The sequence below is a fragment of the Mauremys reevesii genome, linkage group 8 (assembly GCF_016161935.1).
Source record: "Mauremys reevesii isolate NIE-2019 linkage group 8, ASM1616193v1, whole genome shotgun sequence".
NCBI lineage: Eukaryota > Metazoa > Chordata > Testudines > Geoemydidae > Mauremys > Mauremys reevesii.
Window position 1 is genome coordinate 49418179 of NC_052630.1, and position 23957 is coordinate 49442135.

At 47.5% G+C, this 23957-nt stretch overlaps 1 protein-coding gene across 2 annotated transcripts; it reads right to left on the bottom strand.

Moving 5' to 3' along the window:
* Window positions 1-1726: 1726 nt before the first annotated feature.
* Window positions 1727-23561, bottom strand: KIAA0040 (KIAA0040 ortholog). 2 transcript variants are annotated; one of them, XM_039483712.1, is made up of 2 exons: window positions 23434-23561; window positions 1727-5251 (listed from the first exon to the last, which is right to left on the bottom strand). In XM_039483712.1, exon 2 carries the CDS (start codon window positions 5134-5136, stop codon window positions 4813-4815), a length of 324 nt encoding a protein of 107 aa, XP_039339646.1. In that variant the 5' UTR covers window positions 5137-5251; window positions 23434-23561; the 3' UTR covers window positions 1727-4812. The 2 variants fall into 2 exon arrangements, with proteins under 2 accessions (XP_039339646.1, XP_039339647.1); XM_039483713.1 differs by lacking the exon at window positions 23434-23561 and adding an exon at window positions 18783-18797.
* Between the last annotated feature and the right edge of the window lie 396 nt (window positions 23562-23957).

The window sequence follows — 23957 nt, forward strand, 5'->3', positions numbered from 1 at the left end:
CCGTGTCTTTTTAATCCCTCCCCATATAGAAGCTCTTCCATATGGTGCCTTTTTCTGCACCTTTGCCAATTCTAATATATCAATTTTGAGATGGGGCCACAGGAACTATATGCAGTATTCAAGGTGTGGGTGAACCATGGATTTATGTAGTAGCATTAGGATATTTTCTGTTTTATTATCAATTCCATTCCTGACAGTTCCTAACGTTGTTAGCTTTTTTTTGTCTGCTGCCACACATTGAGCAGATATTTTCAGAGAACTATCCACAATAACTCCAAGATCTCTTTCCTGAGTGGTAATAGATAACTCAGACTCTATCATTTTGTATGTATAGTTGGGATTATGTTTTCCAATGTGCATTACATTGCATTTATCAATGTTTGAATTTCATCTGCAATTTTGTTGCTCAGTCACCCAGTTTAGTGAGTTCCCTTTGTAACTCTTCTTGGTCGCTTTGCACATAACTATCTGGAGTAGCTTTGTATCATCTGCATATTTTGTCACCTCACTGTTTGCCCCCTTTCCCAGATCATTTTATGAGTCTGTTAAACAGTACTGGTCCCAGTACAGATCTTTGGGGGACCCTGCTGTTTATTTCTCTCCTCTGTGAAAACTAACCATTTATTTGTCCCCTTTGTTTCCTGTCTTTTAACCTGTTACTAACCCATGAGAGGACCTTCCCTTTCATCCCATGACTGCTTACTTTGCTTAAGAGTCTTTGAGGAGGGACTTTGTCAATGGCTTTCTGAAAGGTCAAGCACACTATATCCACTAGATTGCCCTTATCCACAGGCTTGTTGACCCCTCAAAAAATTCTAATAGATTGGTGAGGCATGATTTCTCTTTACGAAAGCTGTGTTGACTCTTCTCCAACAAATTGTGTTCATCTGTGTGTCTGATAATTTTGTTCTTTATTGTACTGAAGTTAGGCTGGCTGGCCTGGAATTGCCAGAATTGCCTCTGGAGACATTTTAAAAAACTGGTGTCACATTAATGATCCTCCAGTATAGATCTGGTACAGAGGCTGATTTTAAGCAATAGGTTACATACCAGAGTTAGTAGTTCTGCAATTTCATATTTGAGTTCCTTCACAACTCGTGGGTGAATCCCATCTGGCCCTGGTGACCTATTACTGTTTAATTTATATTTGTATACTGTTTATATTGGTTCCAAACCCTCCTCTCATGAACCCTAAATAAATTGCATGTAAATAAGGTCAGATTTTGAAAAATGCTTAGCACCTCATATACAGCCAACACGCTGAGCTCTTTTGGCCTCTCCACTTCGGCTCAGCTTTTCAATCTGTGTGTTTGTGATATGTACAATACAAACAGCTATGAGGGACTGACTGGATGAGCGCCATTAAGCTTTCCTCACTTGTGACCTAAACCAGACTGGAACTAAGATCGACTGAACCCCACGAAGGAAAATATTGCGTGCATCCCAACTCATACAGAGCAGAAGCATAACTCTTCCTCCTCCCACTTTTTTTCCTGCCAAGAGAGATTTGCCTGCACTCATTAGCAAGGAGACACATTGAACATTACTAATTGGAAACTGCCCTTTTAAGAATAATTTATCTGTGACTGGCTGAAAAGAGGTGCCCTTCAGCATTCCTCTCGACTGATGTCAACAAAGGTCTCATCCAAGGCCAGTGAGATGGTGTAAAAAGATTTCCCCAAACAAAGAAATGGCTGAGATCTGGAGACAAAACCACTCTCAGGAGTTTCGAAAAAAAAAAGTTTTATTTTAAAATTTTTCTTGAGCATGAACTGTGCAGAAGAGGCCGATGCTGAAATCCAGATCCATGCACATGAAGAACTGCTTGCAAGGCAGAGGCTGTTCTCCACAGTGGCAGAGCAGAGCTAGCTGGAGGAACCTGAGCCCAGGTGGGCCTTATCAGGGTGTACTGAGCATGCATCAGACACTGCCTTGTCATTGGCTGTGCAGATGGAACCTGCTGGTTAGCGTGTGTCACACAGACCCATAGAGGACATGGTTCTTCTGCAGCTCCAGCTCCAGATGCTCTTGCTTTCAGTTCTGGAAGTGCTGGTTCAATACCTGGTATTGGCCAAGACGATGGCTCTCATACAAGCAGCTTCCTAAGCTTTGCTCTTTTGACTGTATGTGATGGGTAGAGATGGGGCCAAGTCATCGGGAGCTGGAGTTCTGGGCTGGTGGGTTCAGTCCATTAAAGAGATGGCTCAGGGCTGTAACGTTTGGGTAGGGTTTGAACTTCCCCAAAGTTTGGGCGTGTTTGGATTTAATGGTTTGGGCCCGTGCCAGAGTGCTGATATGCAGACATGGCCCTTTCCTTTGACTTTCTGGTCCTGACAGGGTTGAGCGCCCTCACAGGAAACATTTTTCTGAGTCTTTTAACTATGGCAGAGCAAAACATTTGTAGCCCTAAGGTAGCCATGTCATGACTAGCTATATTCTCCTCTCTGCCAGCCAGTAAGTACTTGCAGCTCCAGTTATGTTTTCCTCTAGCTTTGACCTACACTGTGTGTGTGTGTGTGTGTGTGTGTGTGAGTGAGAGAGAGAGATTATAAAATTACATCATTTTATAAATGGAAAGAGAAATAATTGAATATCCCAGAGCAGAAGTTGGGGCAATGGGGGAGCCAGAGATGTTTAAGGAGAGTTGGTATCTAGAATCAGGCTTCCCTTAAGGCTGTTTAAGCTTAAATCTGACTCTTATCCTCTCAGCCTTGAAATTGGGGGTCCCTGTTTTTTTAATGGAGATGAAGTGAATGAAGGAGCTGAATGGCATCTACTTAAGGGCCTGAGTGAGGAGGAGTCTGGGGTTGAGGCTCTGAACAACATAGCTGAGTGAGGGCCAAACCCCATGAAATGATGTCACAAAGCTGGACAAACTGGGATGCACTTTGAGGGCACAGCAGAAGTGGCTAATTCTGTAAGCCCCAGGCCAGCTCTCCCTGCTGCCTGCATACTCTAGCAGAAGGGTATCCTAGAGGCAAAGAGCTCTTCTAGTGGAGGGTGGGTGAGACACCCTGCTGCAGATGAGGTCACCACACCAGAGTCTGCCATGCTGGAGGCTGTGCCGTTTGGCACGCTCCGCCAGGGCTGGTCCGGATGGGTTTGTGTGTTTCCCTGAACTGTCTGGGCAGTCTGCTCTGGAGGCTAAAAATAAACTAAAGCAGAATGTTCCCAGCAGAGCCTTTAGAGCAAAAATATTTGTCTCTTGCACTGGCTTGTTGGAAAGAGCAGATGAGACGAGGTGTCCACCCACTCTGTTTATTTGCAAACCATGTAAATGAGACTTAAATAAGCCTTGATGATAACTGCAATAGTGCATGGAGGGGGAGGAGTCAGGCAGGACCCCTGGGAAATAGACTTTGCTATCAAAAAGGGCATGGGTGGGGTCAGAGATGGACAGGGGGCACAGATGGTTGTGGCCTGCTGACTGGCTACCTGCAGGGATGGGATGAGCTGCCTTGCTTGAGGAGAAGAAGAGGAAGGTCTCAGGAGTGGGAGGAAGACACATCTGTGAAATGTGTGTGTGGGGGTTCTGTCTGGGACAATCTCTCTTAGGGCTGGGCAGGGAGGGAGGGAAGCTTTGGTGGGCAGGAGGTATGAAGTGTATCTGGATTCAGGCCTGCTTCTATGTCTTTGTGTTGTATTCCAGAGCCAGCTGCCCTTGAAAGGCTCCCTGGACCAGCGGCACAGCTGGATGGCAGGAGCTACTCCCCACCAGTGTGTTCCCATTTGTGTGTACCACTGTCTGGGTGTGCTACATGGGCATGTCTGTGTGTCTGGGGGAGTGTGGCTCTGGCTGCGTGTGTGTCTAGAGCGCTGGGGGGTCCATGGCCTAAGTTATTGCATGGAGTCAATGTTCCGGGGCCCAAATAGTATACATGGTCCTTTGGTCCACGAATGAACCCTTTCTAGTAGTCATTAAATAAATAACTCTAATGCTGGAACCAAGCTTCTGTGCGGCATCAGCTGGAGTCTCCTCTCTCACTGCAGTACAGAAATGAAGCCACCTTCCCTGCAGCAGAATGAGCTGCCAAAGGACCAGTCTGCACTGAGGCCAGTCTTAGACGGGCTTTGTAGTGCCAGTGCAAAAGTTTCAGTCCCTTACTGTGCCATGTTTGATCTGTTCTTGCCATCCTCTGCTCTGGGGATGGCTGCCAGCAGTAGGGGCGGCTGCTTTGCTGCCTTGAGGGAGCATCTTTTGGTCTGTAAGGCAGGGCTGGATTAGGAAGCCCCATGGGAAGCTCTGGCAGTGGGCTGGATACCTGTGTCTTCAGGAGCTGTGAAGCAATAGCTTGCCAGGGTGTGAAGGAAAACCCTTTTCACTGTGCTGTAACCTTGTGCTCATCTCTGTGCAGAGGAGTGCCAGGGTGGGTTCGTTTTCAAGTGCACGTGTGTATGTTCTTGTGTACATGTGCCCATCAGGGTGCACGTCACTAGGCACGCGTGGCTTTGTGCACGTGACATTGGGCGTGTTTGCATGGGAGTGCAGGTATGTTGTGCACATGAAGGTGAATATCCATGTGCTCATAGCTGCATGAATGCTGGTACGTGTGGGTGCACGCATGTCCTTGTGCACATGGATGTGTGTGTCCTGAAGGACGCTGCCTAGTGCAATGCTGGCTGTGCATGTAAAGATATGCTGGACTGTGTGCCCTCTAGTGATGTCTTCGTGATCTCACTAGTTGTTTGGCTTGTCCTGAAAGTCCCGGTTTTAAAGTCATTATCAAAGGAGATGGAGCCATCACAGCAGCTCCTTGCGGCACATGGCCAGAAGGTCTCACTGGGAGGAGGGTCTTTGCTCCATGCCTCCGACTAGACGGGCAGTGATGGTGTCTTGTCCAGCAGGAGCAGCTTGGGCTGAGCCGAGATCCACAGGTCCTCTTCACCCTTCTTCTTCTTCTTCCTCTTTTTGTTCCTCTCTGCTGGGACCTGCCCGTTGCTGCTGCTGCCGCTGCTGCTGCCTTTGCCCCGCCGTCTACAGAAGCAGCAGTGACAGCAGATGACGAGGACGATGAGGAGGACGAGGAAGGGCAGCCCCAACAGCACGACCAGGCAGACAGTGTTGAAGATGCCCTCCTGGTGCTTGGCGCGAATGAGATTCCAGAGTGAGTCGAAGAAGGAGCTGACCCGCTCCATGGCAGTTGGCTGGCTGGACACCCGTTCTCCCCACCTGCGGCTGGTGCAGTCCCCTTGCTGGGCGTTCAGTCCTGAGGGAAGGCAAATGTAACCCAGCAGCAGCTCTGGTCAGTGCCTGTGAAGACAGAGGAAACAACAGGAAATCAGGAGGCTGCCCTGAAATCCACGTTTGATCAACAAAGCTTGAACGCTCCCCATGGGGCCTGCCAGCCCGGTGAGCACTCAGCCAGCTTCAGAGATGAGTTTGCAGCTCCCAAAAGGGCAATGGTTCAGGATGCTTGGTCTGTGGGCTGAATCACGCAGACCTTCCGCCCAGCAATGCTGAGGAGCCTCCAGCAAACCTGCTGTGGTCCAGGTTCCCAAAGAATTCCCCACTGGCTGCAGCAACAGTGTAAACCTAATACTGTAGCTGTCTTCCTAAAACTACTAAGTTCCCCGAAGGGCTCGAGTTCTGAGGGGGCTGGCTTACACTGCCTAGGCTGTTCTTCTGCTGAACGACAGGACTTTGGCAAAGTAAGCCCAGGGATCCCGTCCTCCTATAGACTGAAAGTGCTTCTTGCACTATATTCCCATACCCCTTCTGGGTCAGGCTGAATGGGACCAGAGTCAGGCATCAAACTCCTGCCTCTGGCATGGCAGCGTAGGGTCTCAGCTGCAGGTGGATGTATTGCTTTGAATACAATAAGCACTAGAGACACTATGTTTGTATATGGGAATTTCCAGAGTTTGGGGAGTGTTTGGGTCTGGGCTTTTGTTATGGGCTCAGCTCTAATAAGAATTAATAAGAATATCTAATAAATTCAAACTACTTTGAACAGAGCTCTGTGCTTCTGGGTTCCCCTGGAGACCAGAAGCAGTGAAATACATGAGAGAGGCTGGTCTCATGAGGTTTCCCTCCTGGATAGGATAAGATAGTTATCCAAATGTGTGAGTGCTTTATCTGGACCGACTCTTGAGACCTTTTGAGGCTTGCTCATTCCTACCTTGACTACTGGGCTGTACGTCTATATGGGCCACTGCTCCCTAAGAAAATGTGTCCGCGGCTGGAAAAACAAACTGAAATAGTGAAGTGATGGTAGACAATGCAGATGGGGAGGGACACTTTTAAACTGATTCTTCACTTGCTTTTACAATGACCTCTTGCAAAGGAAATTTAGCGCAGGGTGCCAGTTCTATTCTATTCAGGTTCCTATGCTGCCCCCAACACGGTAGTGTCTGAGCATCTTCCAGTCATGCATTATGTGACATGACTCATGTTTGTTATGTGTGGATCATTCTCTTTCTCCTCCTTTCGCCAACAGAGAACTGTGTGCGTGCGGTGCAGTGTTTGTTTGGGTAGGGTTTTTTTAAGTGCATGCAGCTCTGCGTTGAGGCGGGAGAAGGCAGGTCGAGGAAGTGTGCCTTGCACTTGGGGTAGACGTTGGTGAGGCTTTAGCTGGGAGTCTCTAGTCTTTCCATGACTGCCGCTTCTGGTGAGCTTTGAGTGCAGCCTACATGGTGCACTTGGCAGTTCACCTCTGGCCAGGACTGTGATGGTGGCTTCCGTAATGAGACCAGAAAGTGGGCTGACCCCTCCAGCATACAGACTACTACACAGGGTTCGTCTGTGCTGCAGTCGAAGGTGTGATTGCAGGTTGGGTAGAAAGGTGGCTAAAACCAGCAGCGTAGAAGTGGTGGCACAGGCTGGCAATGTAAGTACACAGCCAGGGTTCCAGCGGGCTTGCACAGCATCTATACTGCTATTTTTTAGCTGTTCTAGTGTGGGTAAACCTAGCAGGGATTTGCCTCCCTGAGCTGCAATTATCGCTTGGATTGCAGTGTACACACACCTACAGCATTTAGATGGTAACATTGCTCAGCCTGTGCAGACCAGCGCTAGATTTCAACTTGTGACTCTGAAGTTAAAGGCTCTGTAGCCCACTGCTCATCCCCCCAAGCCAGCCACTCCCTGCAGCCCTCAGTTTTATTTTTTAACCGAGTGTTTCTCACAGTCGAGGTTTCTTGTACGGTGGATAATGGTTCGCCTCCCACAAGTTTCAACAAAGGTTGACGTAACAATGGCATTCCCCTAGCTGTGCATGTAACCAGCAGAGCACTGCATTCTTGGCAGCGGCCCAGACCACTTTTCCTTCTTGTCAGCTTGCTAAATTGCTCCTGCCTCTCCTGGTCCAACTCTTACCTTTAGTCATTACCCTCATGTTTCGTATGGGCGATGGCCAAGTTGTCAATGAATCCACAAGGCCTGCTTTCAAGTGATTCCACAGGGGTTGTGTCTTCACCCTGATTAGTCCCTGAGGTCCCAGCAGTTAAGCCGGACTAATTTTTTTTTGGGGGGGTGAATTTACTATTTACTGAAAAATGCATTTTCCGGGAAACCGAAACGCTTAACAAATTTGAGTTGAATTAAGCGAATAGCTTTGGCTGGAAAAACACCTGAATTTTTTTGGGGGGGGGAAATGTTAACACACTTAGTTTCAACTTTTTTTTTTTTAAATGAAGCGTTTCAACATTTTGTTCTGAAAATGTGAGTTTGAATCAACATTTGAATAGTTTCATTTGATCCAAACAAAATGTTGGTTTTTCGTTTTGGTGAGAGAAATCAAAAAAATTCAATTTTGGTTCAAAACTAACCGAACTTTTGTGTGTGGATTTCCTGGTTTGGCCACCAAACCAAAAAATCATCTATTTCAGTGGCTCTCCACCTTTCCAGACTACTGTATCCCTTCCTGGAGTCTGATTTGTCTTGCCTACCCCCAAGTTACACCTCATTTAAAAACTACTTGCTGACAAAATCAGACATAAAAATAGAAAAGTGTCACAGCACATTGTTACTGAAAAGTTGCTGACTTTCTCATTTTTACAATATAATTATAAAATATATCAAATGGAATATAACTATTGTACTTACATTTCAGTGTATAGTATATAGAGCAGTACAAACAAGTCATTGTATGAAATTTTACTTTGTACTGACTTCACTATGGATTTTTATGTAGCTTGTTGTAAAACTAGGCAAATATCTAGATGAGTTGATGTACCCCCTGGAAGACCAATTATCAGAGGGGTAGCTGTGCTAATCTGGATCTGTAAAAGCAGCAAAGAGTCTTGTGGCACCTTATAGACTAACAGACATTTTGGAGCATGAGCTTTCGTGGGTGCATGCATCCGACGAAGTGGGTATTCACCCACGAAAGCTCATGCTCCAATACATCTGTTAGTCTATAAGGTGCCACAAGACTCTTTGCTGCTTTTGGAAGACCAATGCGTACCCCCATGGGGACACAGACCAGTGGTTCTCAATCAAGGGTACATTTGCTCAGAATGTGTGTGTGTGTGGCGGGCAGGTAAATATGGTCCCATCCCCCAATGTGCCTAGGGAATTGTGGGGTTTATTTTATTATTTATTACCCCTTGTCCCACTGCTAGTTTAGTGCTGTCCTACTTGGTCTAACTTGGCAAGTAGCCAGCTCTATGGAAGGCTTCTCAGACTAGAGCTGACAGACAGTAGCTGGGCTCCTGGTGGGCTTGGATGGGATACAAAGCCTTTAATCACCAGCTCACTGGTTCGGGTCTAGATTGGTGGTGACTGAACATTGCTACTGACCGATGCCTGTTTGGCTGTCTGAGGGAGGGTAGTAACATCTACCCAGCCATGGTGGTTAGGTGTCTGGGTCACAGCCCCTATAACTGGCTGTGGTGGGCAGGCTCAGCAGAGCTGTAGACACAATTCTTTTCCCAATTCAAAGTGAGCCCAGCAGGTCATGGCCTGAGGTGCACGTGGCCTGATCTAACACCCACTGAAATCAGTGGGAGTCTTTCTATGGACCTCAGTGGGCATTGGAGTGTGTCTGGAGGTAGGTAAGTAGGTGGGAGAAGCATGCCCTTGCGGCTACATTAACAGAGGACCTCAGTCTCCTGGAATATCAGAGAGGCATCTTTTAGCCAGGGCTCAAGTCACTTAATGAAGAGTGGCAGAAAATGCGGTGGGATGAGTGCGTCTCTTTGACCCAGGGCAGAGTTTGACAGATGATGCAGCCACCGTGACTCGTCTAGCAATTGTTGCAAGAAGTGGGCGGGGTTGTGGAGGAGAAAGAGCAGCATTTTTGTGGCCTTGTGTAAGGTTTCCTTCCCTGGGGGAGAGGGCAAGGTTCTGCTGACCTGCAGGTTCCCTCAGGAAAGCTTACCTTTTCCTGGGGCAAGGTCAGAGGGCTGGCTCCACTTCTTGGGTTCACACTCAGCCTGCCCAGAGACCTAACAAAGCCCTTTGAGGGGCTGTATAAGGTAATGCCCTTATGGCAGTGTTTCTCAAACTGGGGGTCCTGACCCAAAAGGGGATCACAAGACTATTGTGGAAGGGGCGGGGGAGGAGCAAGAGCAGCATCTGGTGGCAGGGCACCCAGCTCCAGTAGCAGTGCAGAAGTAAGAGTAGCACGGTATGGGAGAGGGTCACCACAGCTTGAAATTTTTTTTTTTTTAAGGAGGGTCCCAGCAAAAAAAAGTTTGAGAACCCCTGCCTTATGGGTTTGAGCTGTCTGAAAAGGCGGTGCCTCGGGAGGCTTTGATTCTCCACAGAGGTGACCAGGTTAAGGATGATGCTGGGATTGTGGTCAGATAGCTGCTAGGAGAACTGGCAGGTGACTTACAGGCTAATAAATCGAACCTCGTGCTTACCGAGTGTTTTCCACTCAAGGATTACAAGGTGCTTTGAGATCTCTGGCTGAAGAGCTGCTATATGAGCTAAGTATTGTTATTTATTTAAGGGCTTGGCCTGCATTAACAACTCAAGTCCCACAGCCTCTCTGGGAGGTAGGGTGAGTATTGGAACACCTGTTTTACAGAAAGAGGAAACTGAGACAGAGAGGGGACGGTCCATATCTTTCAACCATGGATGTCTTAAACACACCCACACTTAACTTCAGAGGCTTCAGTGGGGGGTTGTACTTGTTCTCCTCCTCTGACAATCAGACCTCGCTCACACACACTGTGTGGCAGAGACAGAATCTGGTTATCTGGACTCCACTTGTGTTCTACAACTACTAAACTATGGGAGAGGTCTGCTGCGGTGTGTTCATTTTGGGGATCACCAGGGACTCTAGTTTATTAAAGGACCCATGTTTGTATTGCTGTTTTCCCGTTGTGGGTGGCATTTATTGCTGTCTTACCCTTTCTGTATCTCTCACAAGCAAAGATACCCAAGGTTTTACCCTCTTGCTTGTGTCTGTGGTGCTGGCTAGTACATCTGGCCAGTGGGCCTAACATCTGGTTAGTGGATGGATGCTGCTACTTGCCTAGGGCTCTGGATTTGCAGTCACATCCTCTGTTTTAATGAACAGCAAACCTGGTCTCTTTTTCTAAACAGTAACTCAACATCTATGTTCTCCATTCATAGTCTTTCACTGACCTGCCTGGCCACAGGGAGGTTGTGACACCCTTGCAGAAGGTGTTAATCTGCCACAGAGCATCTTTGTCTGCCTAAAATTGGGCTGTTCACTACAGCTTAGGCCATGTGTGCACCCTGGCCAGTCCTTTGCTACCCTCCGCCTGCAGTGACATCCTACTCTCCACCGAGTCAGACCTGCCATTTTGCACTACCACAGCAGCATGGTGCGTTGCGTGGCCTGAAAGCGAATGAAGACGTCTGCCATTAGAAATTCTGCCCCAGGACATTAAGCATTGTCTGGAATCCAGATCCATGATGCATCCCTGGCCATGTCTCTTGTGCTGAATCACAGAAAACCAAGAGAGAAATTCTCAAGGGCTCAGCACCCACTGAGGAAGCTAGATTTTTCAAAAGAGCTCAGGTCTTATTTAAACACCAAAACAAGGGACAGATTTTTCCAAAGTGCTCAGCACTTAGCTGCTCCCACTGGGACACTTACAGCTGAATTTTCTAAACACTGCAGCATTACAGCTGCATGGGAAATGGTTTTGATTTTTTTAACAATGAAAACAACAGATTATGATGAAAACAAACTTTTTATTCTTTTAATCTAAATTTTCTACTTTTTTTTTTTGGGTGGTGGTTGGGTTTTAAAAAAAAAAATCCATTTTCAGCAGCCAAAACAGAAACATGCCAAAAACCAAAACTTTTTGAAGAGCCTTTTTTTTTTTAAAATGACAGAAATATTTTTGGAGTTTGGTTGCCAAAAAACTGAAACAGTTTTAGTATTTCAACAACATCCCCTACCCTTATTTAATCAGAAATAGACAATTCTGGCAAACATTTTTGCTTTGACAAAACACAATTTTTTTTTATTAAAAATAACTTTTTGTTTTATGTTTTGTGTCAAAAAAATTCTGAATGAAAAATTGCAGCCAGCTCTACTCAGCACCCAGTGGACAACCAGGCTGCTTTTCTGACAATCTGTCCCACTCAAACAGTGTAACTCCTAAGGCCCTAAAGAGGAAAGGAGCAGTTGGTTATAATTTATATCTGTAGCAGGCTAGCGTCTGTGATGGGCATTAATTCTTCTGGGTAGTGTCCCTTGATTCTGGCCTCCTCATGACCCATGTCAGCCTAGGCAAACTACCCCCTTTAACTGCATGCACATACAAACACAAATGCTCTGTGATGCTTTGGCCCTGGCTGAATATCATTGACACTGAATCCTGGCCCCAAGCCCCATGTCACTGTTCTGGTGCAGAGTTGGCTCTCTGAGGTGGTGCCCTCTGCCTGTGTATTTCAGCAGCAGGAGAACCCGTGCCATGGCACAAAACAACATGGGTGGAAGGGCGTTTGCACTCTCCTGACCCTACTTGCTTGCATTTTGAGTGGTCCCTGGGAGCAGGTGCATTATGTGATGCCAACCCAAACCCGATCCGCATGTGGTGAACACATAATTTTGCTAAGCACATTCATGTTTGAACCACAGGGCTTTATTTGCACGTGACTCTGCAAAGCCTCGATGTGGCTGGAGTCAGAAGCAGAAATGCCAAAAAACTAGGGGGGAGAGATTTTTGGGGAGAATGATCTGGTGGCACAGGCCTGGCAGCCAGGAGATCTGGGTTCTGTCCCCACCTCTGCCACTGAGTGCTCTGTGACCTTAGGCAAGTCACTTGCTCCGTGCCTCAGTTTCCCCACCTGTAACATGGGGGGATAGTGCTACTTCTCTACCCCACAAGGGGATCATGAGGTTTAATTCATTAATGTTTTAAGATGGGCTACACTGAAAACTCTCTCTCTCTTTAGGCTCTATAGCGCATGAGGCCACCTGACCTGGTGCCATGCCTTGGCACACAGAAAGCTATTATTGCCTCCAGGAGCAAGTGCATCACTGCCTTGCACAATGTGATTGGCTGGCTTAGCAATGTCACTTCTGGAAGCGTTCAGGAGCAGCATTTCCCAAATCAACAGGTGACCCCATGTACCCTAGCCAAGCAGACCAAGTGTCTGTGGGCACCTGTGGCTGGATGGACTAACAAATACACAAATGGCCTTCATTTGTCCACAGACAATGATCTTAGCCCCTTGTCACAGTGGGGCTGGATCCTTTATGCTGCAAGCAGCGATATATAGAGTGTGGACAGCATCACGGCACATCAACTAGGGGTTAAACAGCATGCAGTGGGTAGAGCAGGATTTGAAAAAAAGAAGGCAAACCAGGCTGGTGTCCAACTACTCCCCCGGTTTCCAGCCTCGAGGGCTGCCAAGTGCAGTGACTACAGCCTCCTTAGCAACAGTCAGACAGATTACACCATCACAGCCACCACTCCTCCTCCTTCCTGCATTCCAGCCAGAAGGAGCTTTTACTGTGACACAATCCTGCCGAGGGCAGCCTTTGGGACAAACTTGTCATGCCCGATGTTTGCATCTTACTGTGGGACCCTCCCATCAGGAGGGAAGTGTCACCACCTGGCAATGCAGGGTGGTGGTAAAGTGGAGCTGCCTCAGCCCCAAAGAGCTTGGGGGAGGGTTTCCCTCCAGCACCAAGACAGAGCGTCACAACTGGAATGGCTGGCAAGGCTGAGAGGAACTAGATGCCTGTATCCGTCCATGTGTCCCCGCAGGGCATGAAATGTCCCCACTTGCCTTCCAACGCCTATGGGTTATTGGCAAAAGCCAGCTGGATCGCAACAGGGCAACCCCAGTTACTAAGTTCTGTAGAGGGGACCAATCTGGCCAAAACCTGCATACTGCATGCCTCCCCACACATGCGGGGCCTGGTGCGTGTGTGTGCCATACATACCAGCACACGTGTGTACACAGCACACTCCATCACAGCCCACACCTCGCCCAAGGTAAGAAGGAGACTATAGAGGAAAACTACCATATATGGGGTGCTGAGGAAGGGAGGGCAAAAATATCTAGCCTGGAATTTCCCTCTGGCAGTTACAAATGAAGCTGCCTTCTGTCTGTTCGCTCACTTGGAACTGGGTGAAGATCCCCGCCCCTAGATTTCTGGGCTACTGGGGATGGACTGTGGGAGTAGCCCCTGGTGATGGAAAAAACAGATCTGGATTTATGTACCTGTCTGGCATAGACCCAAGGTACACTTGTGGATTCTGGTGCACCCTTTACGGGCCTAACTGTAGGAGTGCACCTGAGAACCATTGCTTCAGGGTGAAGGCCTAAATGGCAGGAGCTGGATTTAATTCAGTGGGCCAAAATCTAGAGGAAGAGACTGTGATGAAGTGGGACTGTTCTTAATGTTTCCTCTGAATACTGTGTGGGTACCTCAGTTTCTGGCTGACACTCTGTCTCCTGGCAACTAATGGCCCGGGCCCTTCCCCCCCTGCAAGGGGATGCTAAAGGTGTGGGAGAACAAAGAGGTCAGGTGACCTCCTGGCCCTGGAAAGGAACTCAGCAGAGAAGGAGGGGGCTGGAGGGGGTTTGAGTTTGGAGCTGGCTAGGGACAGGAAGTGAGAGCAGATGGGATTGTCTGGCTCGCTGGGCCCCAGAATGGACCCGGCTGATGGGTCCCATTCTCTGTACCTACAAGCTCTGTTTTAGACCATGTTCCTGTCATCTAATAAACCTCTGTTTTACTGGCTGGCTAAGAGTCACGTCTGACTGCGAAGTGGGGGTGCGTGCAGGACCCTCTGGCTTCCCCAGGACCCCGCCTGGGCGGACTCGCTGTGGGAAGCGGACAGAGGAGCATATGCTGAATGCTTCAAGGTCAGACCCAGGAAGGTGAAGCCGTGTGAGCTTCTTGCCCTGAAGACAGTCTGCTCCAAGGGAGAGGAGGCTTCCCAAAGTCCTGACTGGCTTTGTGGGGAGCAGTTCCAAAGTATCACCTGGGGACTCCGTGACAGAGACTCCCTCAGTATTGTGAATGTACAGAGCCCAACACAATGGGGCTGTGATCTCAGTTGGGACCTCTAGGGTTACTGTAATGGAAACAACAAATAACATTAATAAGCTACAACAGGGAATGAACACTTGCAGCAAAATGTTGCTTCAGTCAAGTTTGGTGACTCTCTCCTTGATTATTGTTATTTAAAGAGTCTTTTTTATTTAAATAGGAAAACAAATGAATGACATACCTAGCTCATATATAGAACTTTTCATCAGTGGATCTCAAAGTGCTTCACAAAAGAGTTGTATCAACACCCCCATTTTACAGATAGGCAAACTGAGGCAAGGAAAAGTGACACGACTTGTCCAAGGTCACCCAGCACACCAGTGGGTGAGATGGGAATAGAACCCTTGTCTCCGACCAGTGCCCTATTAGACAACAGTGTCTCACTGGAGTGTCTAGATTCCCACCTTCCTGCACAGGGGCATCATGGGGGTAAATGTGAGAGCCTCTCGTTTAAAATATTAGAATCCCAACACTCATCCCTCCCCCCAGCCACCCACCCCCAGAGCCTCCTGTAAATAAGGTAATTTTTAGAACTGATTGTATTTCCCTATTGACTTTATCCTTGTGGAACTGGAAAAAAATAGTAATCAATCTGCAAAACAAACAAACAGAATATCATGTTTTTGTCGGGATATTCTGTATGTGAAGCTGTATTGCCATTTACCCATAAACGGGAAGTCAGACTCACATAACACTCTACTCCATAAGAAAAGTAATTGTAGACAAAACAGGATGTATGTTTTAATTCCTGCATTGAGACACTTTATATTTACTGCCTTGAAAGTTTTAAGGGGGTTGGAATTTTCTTTTTCAAATCATGATTACTTGGTTACAGAAAAGCAGAGCTGTTTAAAATGTTGTCATGGCTGTCTTTTCCCTTTAAAACATAGCTGAATGTGACTCTTAATGTGTGTGTAAAGTGTCTAGCCCAAGTGGACCCTAATTTCTTGCCACAAGACCTGAGTAAGGGGCAGGGTGCAGCTGTGCTGCCTGAGGAGCAGACCACAAGCCAGACTGTGGTTCTCATTCTCCCCCTTACTCAAAAGAGGAATTAACATGCATCGGATCTGGTGAGGTATAAAACACTTCCCCCCTGCCCCCACCCCCCGTGCTGGCGATGCATTGTGGGAGGTGGAGCCTGCAGAAGTTCTCTCCCTACACAGCTACTAGGAATGCAGGTACTTGGCCCAGGGAAGTAGGGGGCTCTTTGCACACCCATAAGGCCTTGTTGTCAGGGTCCCAATCTGATCCTCCGTTAAGCCTGACACCCAACTGATTCATGCTATCTAGCTCTGCTGCTGCCCCCCCCCCACTAATTAATTCAGCACAGTGACTGAAGCCCTTTTTTTTGCTCAATATATCCATGCTGTGGCATAGGGGTGGAGCAGTAAAGTTTCTGTCTCTAACATTTACAACTCTGAGCTCTGTGCCAGACAGGAGGCACCCAACTGACTTTAAATGATTATTTAGAGCCCCTGTTGCCTTTTGCTCTGTAGCTGAAGATTGTTAGTGCAATAATTGGGGGGGATCATTTGAAATTTTTTTTTGGCATTCCTGGCTATGAAATTTCAGTTTAGAGCTGGCAATGCTCAGATCAGTCACAAACAGCCTTGTCAGTAAGGCTGCTGAAGGGTGTGCCTCACTAGTCTCCACCCCCATGCAGCCAGAAGGAGTTTGTTGCACAGATCCCCACCTATGTACCTTTCAAACCAGTAGGGAAGTTTTAATGTAACTGACTTTCCTCTGATGCTCCAGGCCCACCTCTGGAGGAGCAGGGGTTGCTGAAGTTGGGAATGAGGAGCTGTGTCTTGAGTGCTCAGGGCTGGAATAGGAGGGGGAGCTACAGACTGATTCATTTGGATAGTCAGAGTTTTTTTGGGAGGATGTCAGAACTGATTAGACCTGAGGATGGTACAAGCAGGTACTGTGCAAATGCAATCAGAGTCCTGATTTCAGGAGAGCCACTTAGTTCACTTGTAAAGCAGTTATGGAAGAGAGAAATGAGTGCATTATAATGACCCTTTCACAGCACTAGGCATGGAGTAGAAATGAGTCAGAGAAAAGTTTTTGTAACTTGGCCTTGAAGAATTTGCTGCAACTAGAGCTTTAGGCACCTACTTGATGTATCAATAGGATATGTTTGTGTTTTGTCTCTCATATATAAATTGTCAAACTTAGTTGTCTAAATTAGGTTCCTAAATAAAGGATGTGACTTGATTTTCAAAGGTTCTGGACACTCATTGTTGACATTAACTTTAACAGGAGCTGCAGGTGCTCAGCACCGGGGGGGAGTCACTTATTTAGATACTTCAGTGTGGATTTAAGCATCTAATTTTAGAGATCTTCATTTGACAGCTTGGACCTACAAACCCCAAATAATTAGCATTGATACTATGTAAAGGTTGCAAGGTCAAGCACTAAAAGTGTCAGGAAATTTAAAATTATAAAAGTTGTTCCGGCAACATGAGTTGGCCACATCCTGTATATTTTGTAGTAAACATGTATTTTAAAAAAGAAGTTTGAGATTTACACTGAACAAGACGGAAAAGACTGGAAAGTACTACATCTGTGTAATGTGGCCAAGTTAATAGGACTGCAGCAACCTCAAGCCCCAATCCTACAAATTGATCCATGAAGACATGCTCTAATGTCTCATTTCACCAGGACTCCTTGAAGGCTCGTCTGGATTCCTTTGCAGAACTGGGGCTTTAACTTGTGGAATATGGTAACTTTTGAGTGCTTGTTCTCACAATGCTGACACTTTGTATATTTAATGTCCTAGAGGTGGGTGGCTGTTTTTAAGGCAGTGGAATGGGAAGAAAATGGAAAATTTAAAATCTAGACGGTAATGGCTTGAGCAATTCCCTGCCCTGCACTGGAACAATTCACCAAGTGTCATCATGGATTCTTCTCCATCACTGACAATTTTTACATCAAGATGGGCTGTTTTTCTAAAAGCTCTGCTCTAGAAATAATTGGGTGGGGGAGGAGTTCTCTGGCCTGTGCTATGCAGGAGGCCAGTCTAGATATTCACAATGGTCTCTTCTGGCCTTGGAATCTGAGACTCTATGAAATATATACATTTAAGATCCTGTCTACATTTAAGATAATTTTTGCCCTGGTGTAACTGCATGGATATAGTTAACACCACTGCAAACCCATAATGGAGATGTGGGGGGATGCACTGCCCCAAAGTGGGACTTATTATGTACTTTAATTGGGTAATTTATCAAAAAGCTACACTACATATCCCACTTTGTGCCAGAACAACCTGTCTGCATTTGGAGTTTGCACCAGCGTAAGGGCTTTTCTACTCAGAGGGCTTGGCTACACTTACAAATTTGCAGCGCTGCAGCAGGGCGTGAAAACACACCCTCTCCAGCGCTGCAAATTGCGGCGCTGCAAAGCGCCAGTGTGGTCAAAGCCCCAGCGCTGGGAGCGCGGCTCCCAGCGCTGTACGTTATTCCCCACAGGGAGGTGGAGTACGGACAGCGCTGGGAGAGCTTTCTCCCAGCGCTGGCGCTTTGACTACACTTAGCGCTTCAAAGCGCTGCCGTGGCAGCCCTTTGAAGTGTAAGTGTAGCCAAAACCTGAGACTTAGTGCATGGCAAGCCGGGGTGTAAATCTACAGTGGACTTGCTTGTTGTGCATTGACCGGGTGGACCCCACTACTGTGTATTAAAAGGTCAAAGTGCACTAGCAGATTTCATGTGGTCAGTTAGTAAGTAGTGGGCTAGAGCGCTGTAGATTTACACCCTGGCTTGCTGCATACAAAGTCTCTATATCAACCAGTCCAGATCAATGCACTTGCACTGACACATGTTTTTTTAACATAGACAAGGCCTAATTTAGGGGTTAACCTCTATTGCCCCGCCCTGCACCATTACACTGGTGCAAAGTGCTAGCATTTTTATCTGGTGGTGTTCCCCCCTTCTCCTTTGCACAGGTCTAAAAGACTAAACATGGTACATGGCTCTGCTGACTTAACCAGAACAACTTGTGTAACACCCACACGTTCTGGGTATGTTCTGTCCCATCTAGTGGCACCGAGACCACTTAAGGCAGAGATGAGATGAGTCTGCTTTATAGCCTGTTGGCTTTTAGCTCATGCTGAAGAGGCTCATGCACTAAACTCCAGAGGTCCCTGGTTCAATCCTGCCCGCCAACAACTGGAGTCTGTCGATGTTACACTTGCAAGTTCTTTGATTGGATCAAAATGGACTTAACTTGCCACACCTATGTACTGGGGCTATTTTTCAGTGCATACCTGCAGACTTAAGGAAATGTTTCATTGCTTATGGTCAGTGCAAGTTTCACATTCAGTGGGTTTTCTTGTAACATTACCTAAGAGAGCCTGGTTAGGGTGTTTTTGAAATGGTGAATAGTATGTTCCTTTCGCCCTTCCAGAGCTCACAAACAGCTCAAGGGATTTTGATCAAACTTCCCTCCCTTGCCTCCCTGAAAAAAATCAGACAGAAGCCAAGCATAGATAATTTTTTCCCCAGAGGTGAATGATTTGGAAGTTATGAATGTTTAAAAACACAAGGTTAAAAGTGAAACTATTTTGAAAATTTAACCATAGAAGCATGCACAGGCCCAGACATATAATCTGTGGATGTAGATACCGATAGTAAAATAAAATTAAAGAACAACGATCAATTTGACCCTTTTTATAATAATTTCAAACAAAATGATACTGTTTCTATCTGACTTTGTATGCTTGTAATGTTATTAATGAACTTTGTCCAAAACAACTTCTAAAATGAGATTTAGTAGATGGTTTATCCTTCACAATATGCTATAAAATACCATCCCCTAGTGTATCTATCTACTCCAGCCTCTGGTGGGCGGCTAGTGCACTTATTCCTGTTGCCTTAAGTTCCCGTCTCTTATCACTTGTGTTCTGAGCTGTTCATGGCCTGGAGGCTCCAATCCAGCAGAGATTCACCTGCATGGAGCTTATTGCAGGAGTGGGGCCCTACTAAGCACTGATGATCCTATTTGATACCAGCTGATCTCTGTACAGGAATCATCCCTTCCTACAGTCTGTTAGAGCTTTTCTGGTGACTTGAATAGGTTCCATGTACACCTCTACCTCAATATAACACTGTTCTTGGGAGCCAAAAAATCTTACCGCGTTATAGGTGAAACCGTGTTATATTGAACTTGCTTTGATCCACCGGAGTGCGCAGCCCCCCCGGAGCACTGCTTTACCACATTATATCTGAATTTGTGTTATATCGGGTGGCGTTATATCGAGGTAGCAGTGTATTTACACAGGCTATATTTAATTGATGGTTCTCATGAGCTCTGGCTAGATCTGTGCAAAACCCATATAATCAACCTGGCATGACTCCTCTGCTTACATTTTTCTTTCTGACTGATCTGAAACTTGGGTGGGTTTGCTGTAAGTTTTACCAAAGCTTGCAAGCCCTTTGGGAGGACTCCCCTGGGTTACTTGAAGGTTTGAGGTGGTAGCCCTGTGAATCTTGGAGGCTTTAGCTGAATATTGCTTGGAGCTGTGGGGCATCACTCCTTACTGAGAATTGTCTGTGTGAAACTGACAATAAAAGTTCTAACTAGAGATTGGCTGGAACCAGCAGTCTTGGGATCTGCACCCGCCCGCCACCTCTTCCCCCCCGCCCAACATTAGAGCTAAAATGTATGGCTCAGCCCCATCTCTAGATCTTGACACTCCCTGTGAACTGAAACCCAGCAAAACTCTTGTTCTGACTCATGTTCCAGTACCCTGGGGGAAAAGGCAGATTTTCATCAACAAAACTCTAAAGCACTGCAGTGTGTTTAGCCACTCAGATTCGCTGAAGGCTGGGCAGCCCTGCTCCTGCTATTCCCACCTCTCGAGTCTCTCTCCAGCCTCCTTTTGGAAGCCTGAGGTGCCCTGCCTCTGCTTGATGAATACCCTGGCTTAGAGATGGCTGCACCTCTCCCGTGCACCAAGCTACTCCCAGATCAGCCCCAGAGGCCTTGTCAATACAAGGTTTTGTATCTGTTCTGCAGCACTGCTGCTAGCCATAAATGCAAGCACCAGTGCACCCTGGGCTTGGGCACATCCAGCATTGTCACAAAACTCTGCCCTGAACACCAGTGCTGCAAACTGGGAATGAAATTTTGTTGAGCGGGGGGACAGAATGGAAGCGAAACATCCCCATCCTCTTCCCCTTGGGCAGGGCTGACACACTTTGCCTTCACAGTGTGACCAGCCCCCATCATTCCAGGAAGCATAGAATCATAGGACTGGAAGGGACCTTGAGAGGTCATCTAGTTCAGTCCCCTGCACTCTAAGTATTATCTAGACCAACCCTAACAGGTGTTTGTCTAGCCTGCTCTTAAAAATCTCCAACGACGGAGATTCCACAACCTCCCTTGGCAATTTATTGCAGTTTTTAACCATCCTGACAGGAAGTTTTTCCTAATGTCCAACCTAAACCTCCCTTGCTGAAATTTAAGCCCATTGCTTCTTGTCCTAGCCTCAGAGGTTAAGGAGAACAATTTACCTCCCACCTTCTTGTAAACAACCTTTTAGGTACTTAAAAACTGTTATCATGTGTGTCCGTCCCCCAGTCGTCTCTTTTCCAGACTAAACAAACCTAATTTTTTCAGTCTTCCTTCACAGGTCATGTATTCTAGGCCTTTAAATCACTTTTGTTGCCTCTTCTCTGGATTTTCACCAGTTTGTCCACATCTTTCCTGAAATGTGGCTCTCAGAACTGGACACAATACTCCAGTTGAGGCCTAATCAGCATGGAGTAAAGTGGAAGAATTACTACTTGTATCTTGCTTACAACAGTGGCTCTCAATCTTTCCAGACTATTGTACCCTTTTCAGGAGTCTGACTTGTCTTGCCTACCCAAGTTTCACCTCACTTAAACTACTTGTTTACGAAATCAGACCTAAAAATAGAAAAGTGTCACAGCACACTATTACTGAAAAATTGCTGACTTTCTCATTTTTACAATATAATTATAAAATAAATCATTTGGAATATAAATATTACACTTATGTTTCAGTGTATAGTATATAGCTCAAACATTGTATGAAATGTTAGTTTGTACTGACTTTGGCAGTGCTTTTTATGTAACCTATTGTAAAATTAGGCAAATATCAAGATGAGTTAATGTACCTCCTGGGCTGGTTGAGAACCCCTGGTTTACAACACTCATGCTGATACATCCCAGAATGTTTGCTTTTTTTTTTTTTTTTTGGTAACAGTGTTACACTGTTGACTCATATTTTGCTTGTGATCCATTATGACCCCCGAATCTCTTTCCACAGTACTCCTCCCCAGGCAGTCATATCCAAAATGGGAAATGTGCAACAGATTGTTCCTTCCTAGGTGGAGTACTTTGCATTTGTCCTTATTGAAGTTAATCCTATTTACTTCTGGCCATTTCTCCAGTTGCCAGATCATTTTGAATTTTAATCCTATCCTCCAATGCACTTGCAACCCCTCCCTGCTTGGTATCGTCCGTAAACTTTATAAGTTTACTCTCTGAGTCTATGCCACTATCTAAATGACTGATGAAGATATTGAACAGAACTGGACTAAGAACTGATCCCTCCGGCACCCCACGCGATATGCCCTTCCAGCTTCACTGCGAACCACTGACAGCTACTCTCTGTTTTCCAACCAGTTATGCACCCAGCTCATAGTAGCTCCATCTAGGTTGTGTTCCCCTAGTTTGTTTTAGGAGAAGGTCATGCAAGACAGTATCAAAAGCCTTACTAAAGTCAAGATACACGTTCCAAGAACCTGAGTATGAGTTGAGTCTTGAACTAGGATCCCTGAATGATAGCAGGCTGGCATCCTTTAGGTAGGCTAGGCCAGATAGGGCCTCTGACTGGCAGAAGAACGTTTGTAACAACTGTGGGTCAAAGATTCCCGGTACACCAGGCTCAGCTCCCGGCAAAGGCATCTGAGCTCTGGGAGAGATGCCCCTCGCCTTTTAAAACTCAAGGAATTTAATTTAGAAAGAAACTCTACTTCACAGCTCATGTCAGTTTCCACACCCCTCTGAGCTCCAGCTGCTGGAATGGGAGAAGGGCCCAGGCAGATATGGGGGACACAGGGTCATTCCTGTTGGAATTAGGAGGAGACCTTTTGGCCAGCTCACAGAGGGGAGAGGATGCGTCCCCTTATGTCTGAACTGCTCATAGTGGAGACAGCCCCAGAGCAATACCAAGTCAGGAACCCTAGAGCTGTTCATTATAAACAAGGGCAACTATACTAAAATGTTCAGCATGTGCCATTTTAACAATGAAGCTAACTTACCCCCAACCCTCCCAGTACAGTGCTGAGGAATGGCAGCTCCCACTTTTTGAATCGCTGTGCATGGCTGCTTCCAAGCTCACAGCCAAATAACAGTGCAGAATCCAGAGCACCAGCACCTTATTATTATTTACTTGGAAGCCAGTAGTAGCCAGAGGCCTTAACGGAGCTCTGGGCCCCATTACACAGTCCCTGGCCCAAAGATTTTATAGTGGAATAGACCAGACCAGCAAATGGGGTGGGGAAACTGAGGCACGGAGCGGGGCAGTAATGTGCCCAAGGCCAGTCGCAGATCCAGCTCTCCTGCCTCCCAATCCAGTGCCCTATGGGCTGGACCACAGCGCTGACAGTTGGCTGCTGCATAGGTTCAGTGCTGCTTACTGACCCGAGGCGGGGCGCTCAGGCTGCATGCCGCGTTCCGGCGCTGGGGAGCTCAGGGAAACCCCTGAGCGCCGCTGCCGTGCCTCAGTTTCCCTTTAGCTAAAGCAGGACAATGCTTTAGCTAGTTCCCGGCGATGGCCGCCCAGCCCCGGGAGCGAGCCTTGGCTAAAGGGGGTCCCAGACTGCTCGCTCCGTCAGCCCCCGGGCTGCGTGCGCGGGGACCGAGCGCTCCCACGGGGAGTCGCTTCCCGGGAGCACCCCGCGCTCGGAGCGGGGAGCGCCCCGCAGCTGCGTCCACACGCCCCGGCACGGCCGCCAGCAGCTTACCTGCAGCTCCCGGAGGCGCCGCCGCCGGCTCCTGAGAAGTTTCGCAGCAGCCAGAGGAAGTGGTGAGCTGACGGCTCGGGGAGTTTGCTGCCAGCGGCCTCCCAGCGCTCCGCCCCTTGCGCTGCCCGGCCTCCCCGCGGTACCTGGGGCTGCTGCCGGCTCAGGCCGGCCCCCGGGGCTCCCCGTGGCCCGGCTCACGCCCTGCCCCTGCCGGTTTGAGCTTTCCCGCTCAGCTCTGATTTAGTTGGGAATTGGTCCTGCTGTGAGCAGGGGGTTGGACTAGATACCTCCTGAGGTCCCTTCCAACCCTGAGATTCGATGAGTCTCAGCTCTCGCTGGCTCCTTCTCCCCCGCGCGGCAGCGTGAGGCTTCCCCAGCCCTTCTGACCTAGGGGGCCCAAACCACTGGGGGACACCTGTCCTCTGGCCACATTCGCTGCCCGCACGCCCACGCCAAGGGACACGCTGTACAGGCCCTGGGCCACAAGCGACCTGTCTGCACATGCTGCAGGAAGAGACACCTGG

Excerpts from the sequence above, each read along its gene's own strand:
- KIAA0040 (XM_039483712.1), bottom strand. The coding sequence starts at position 5,136 with ATGGAGCGGGTCAGCTCCTTCTTCGACTCACTCTGGAATCTCATTCGC.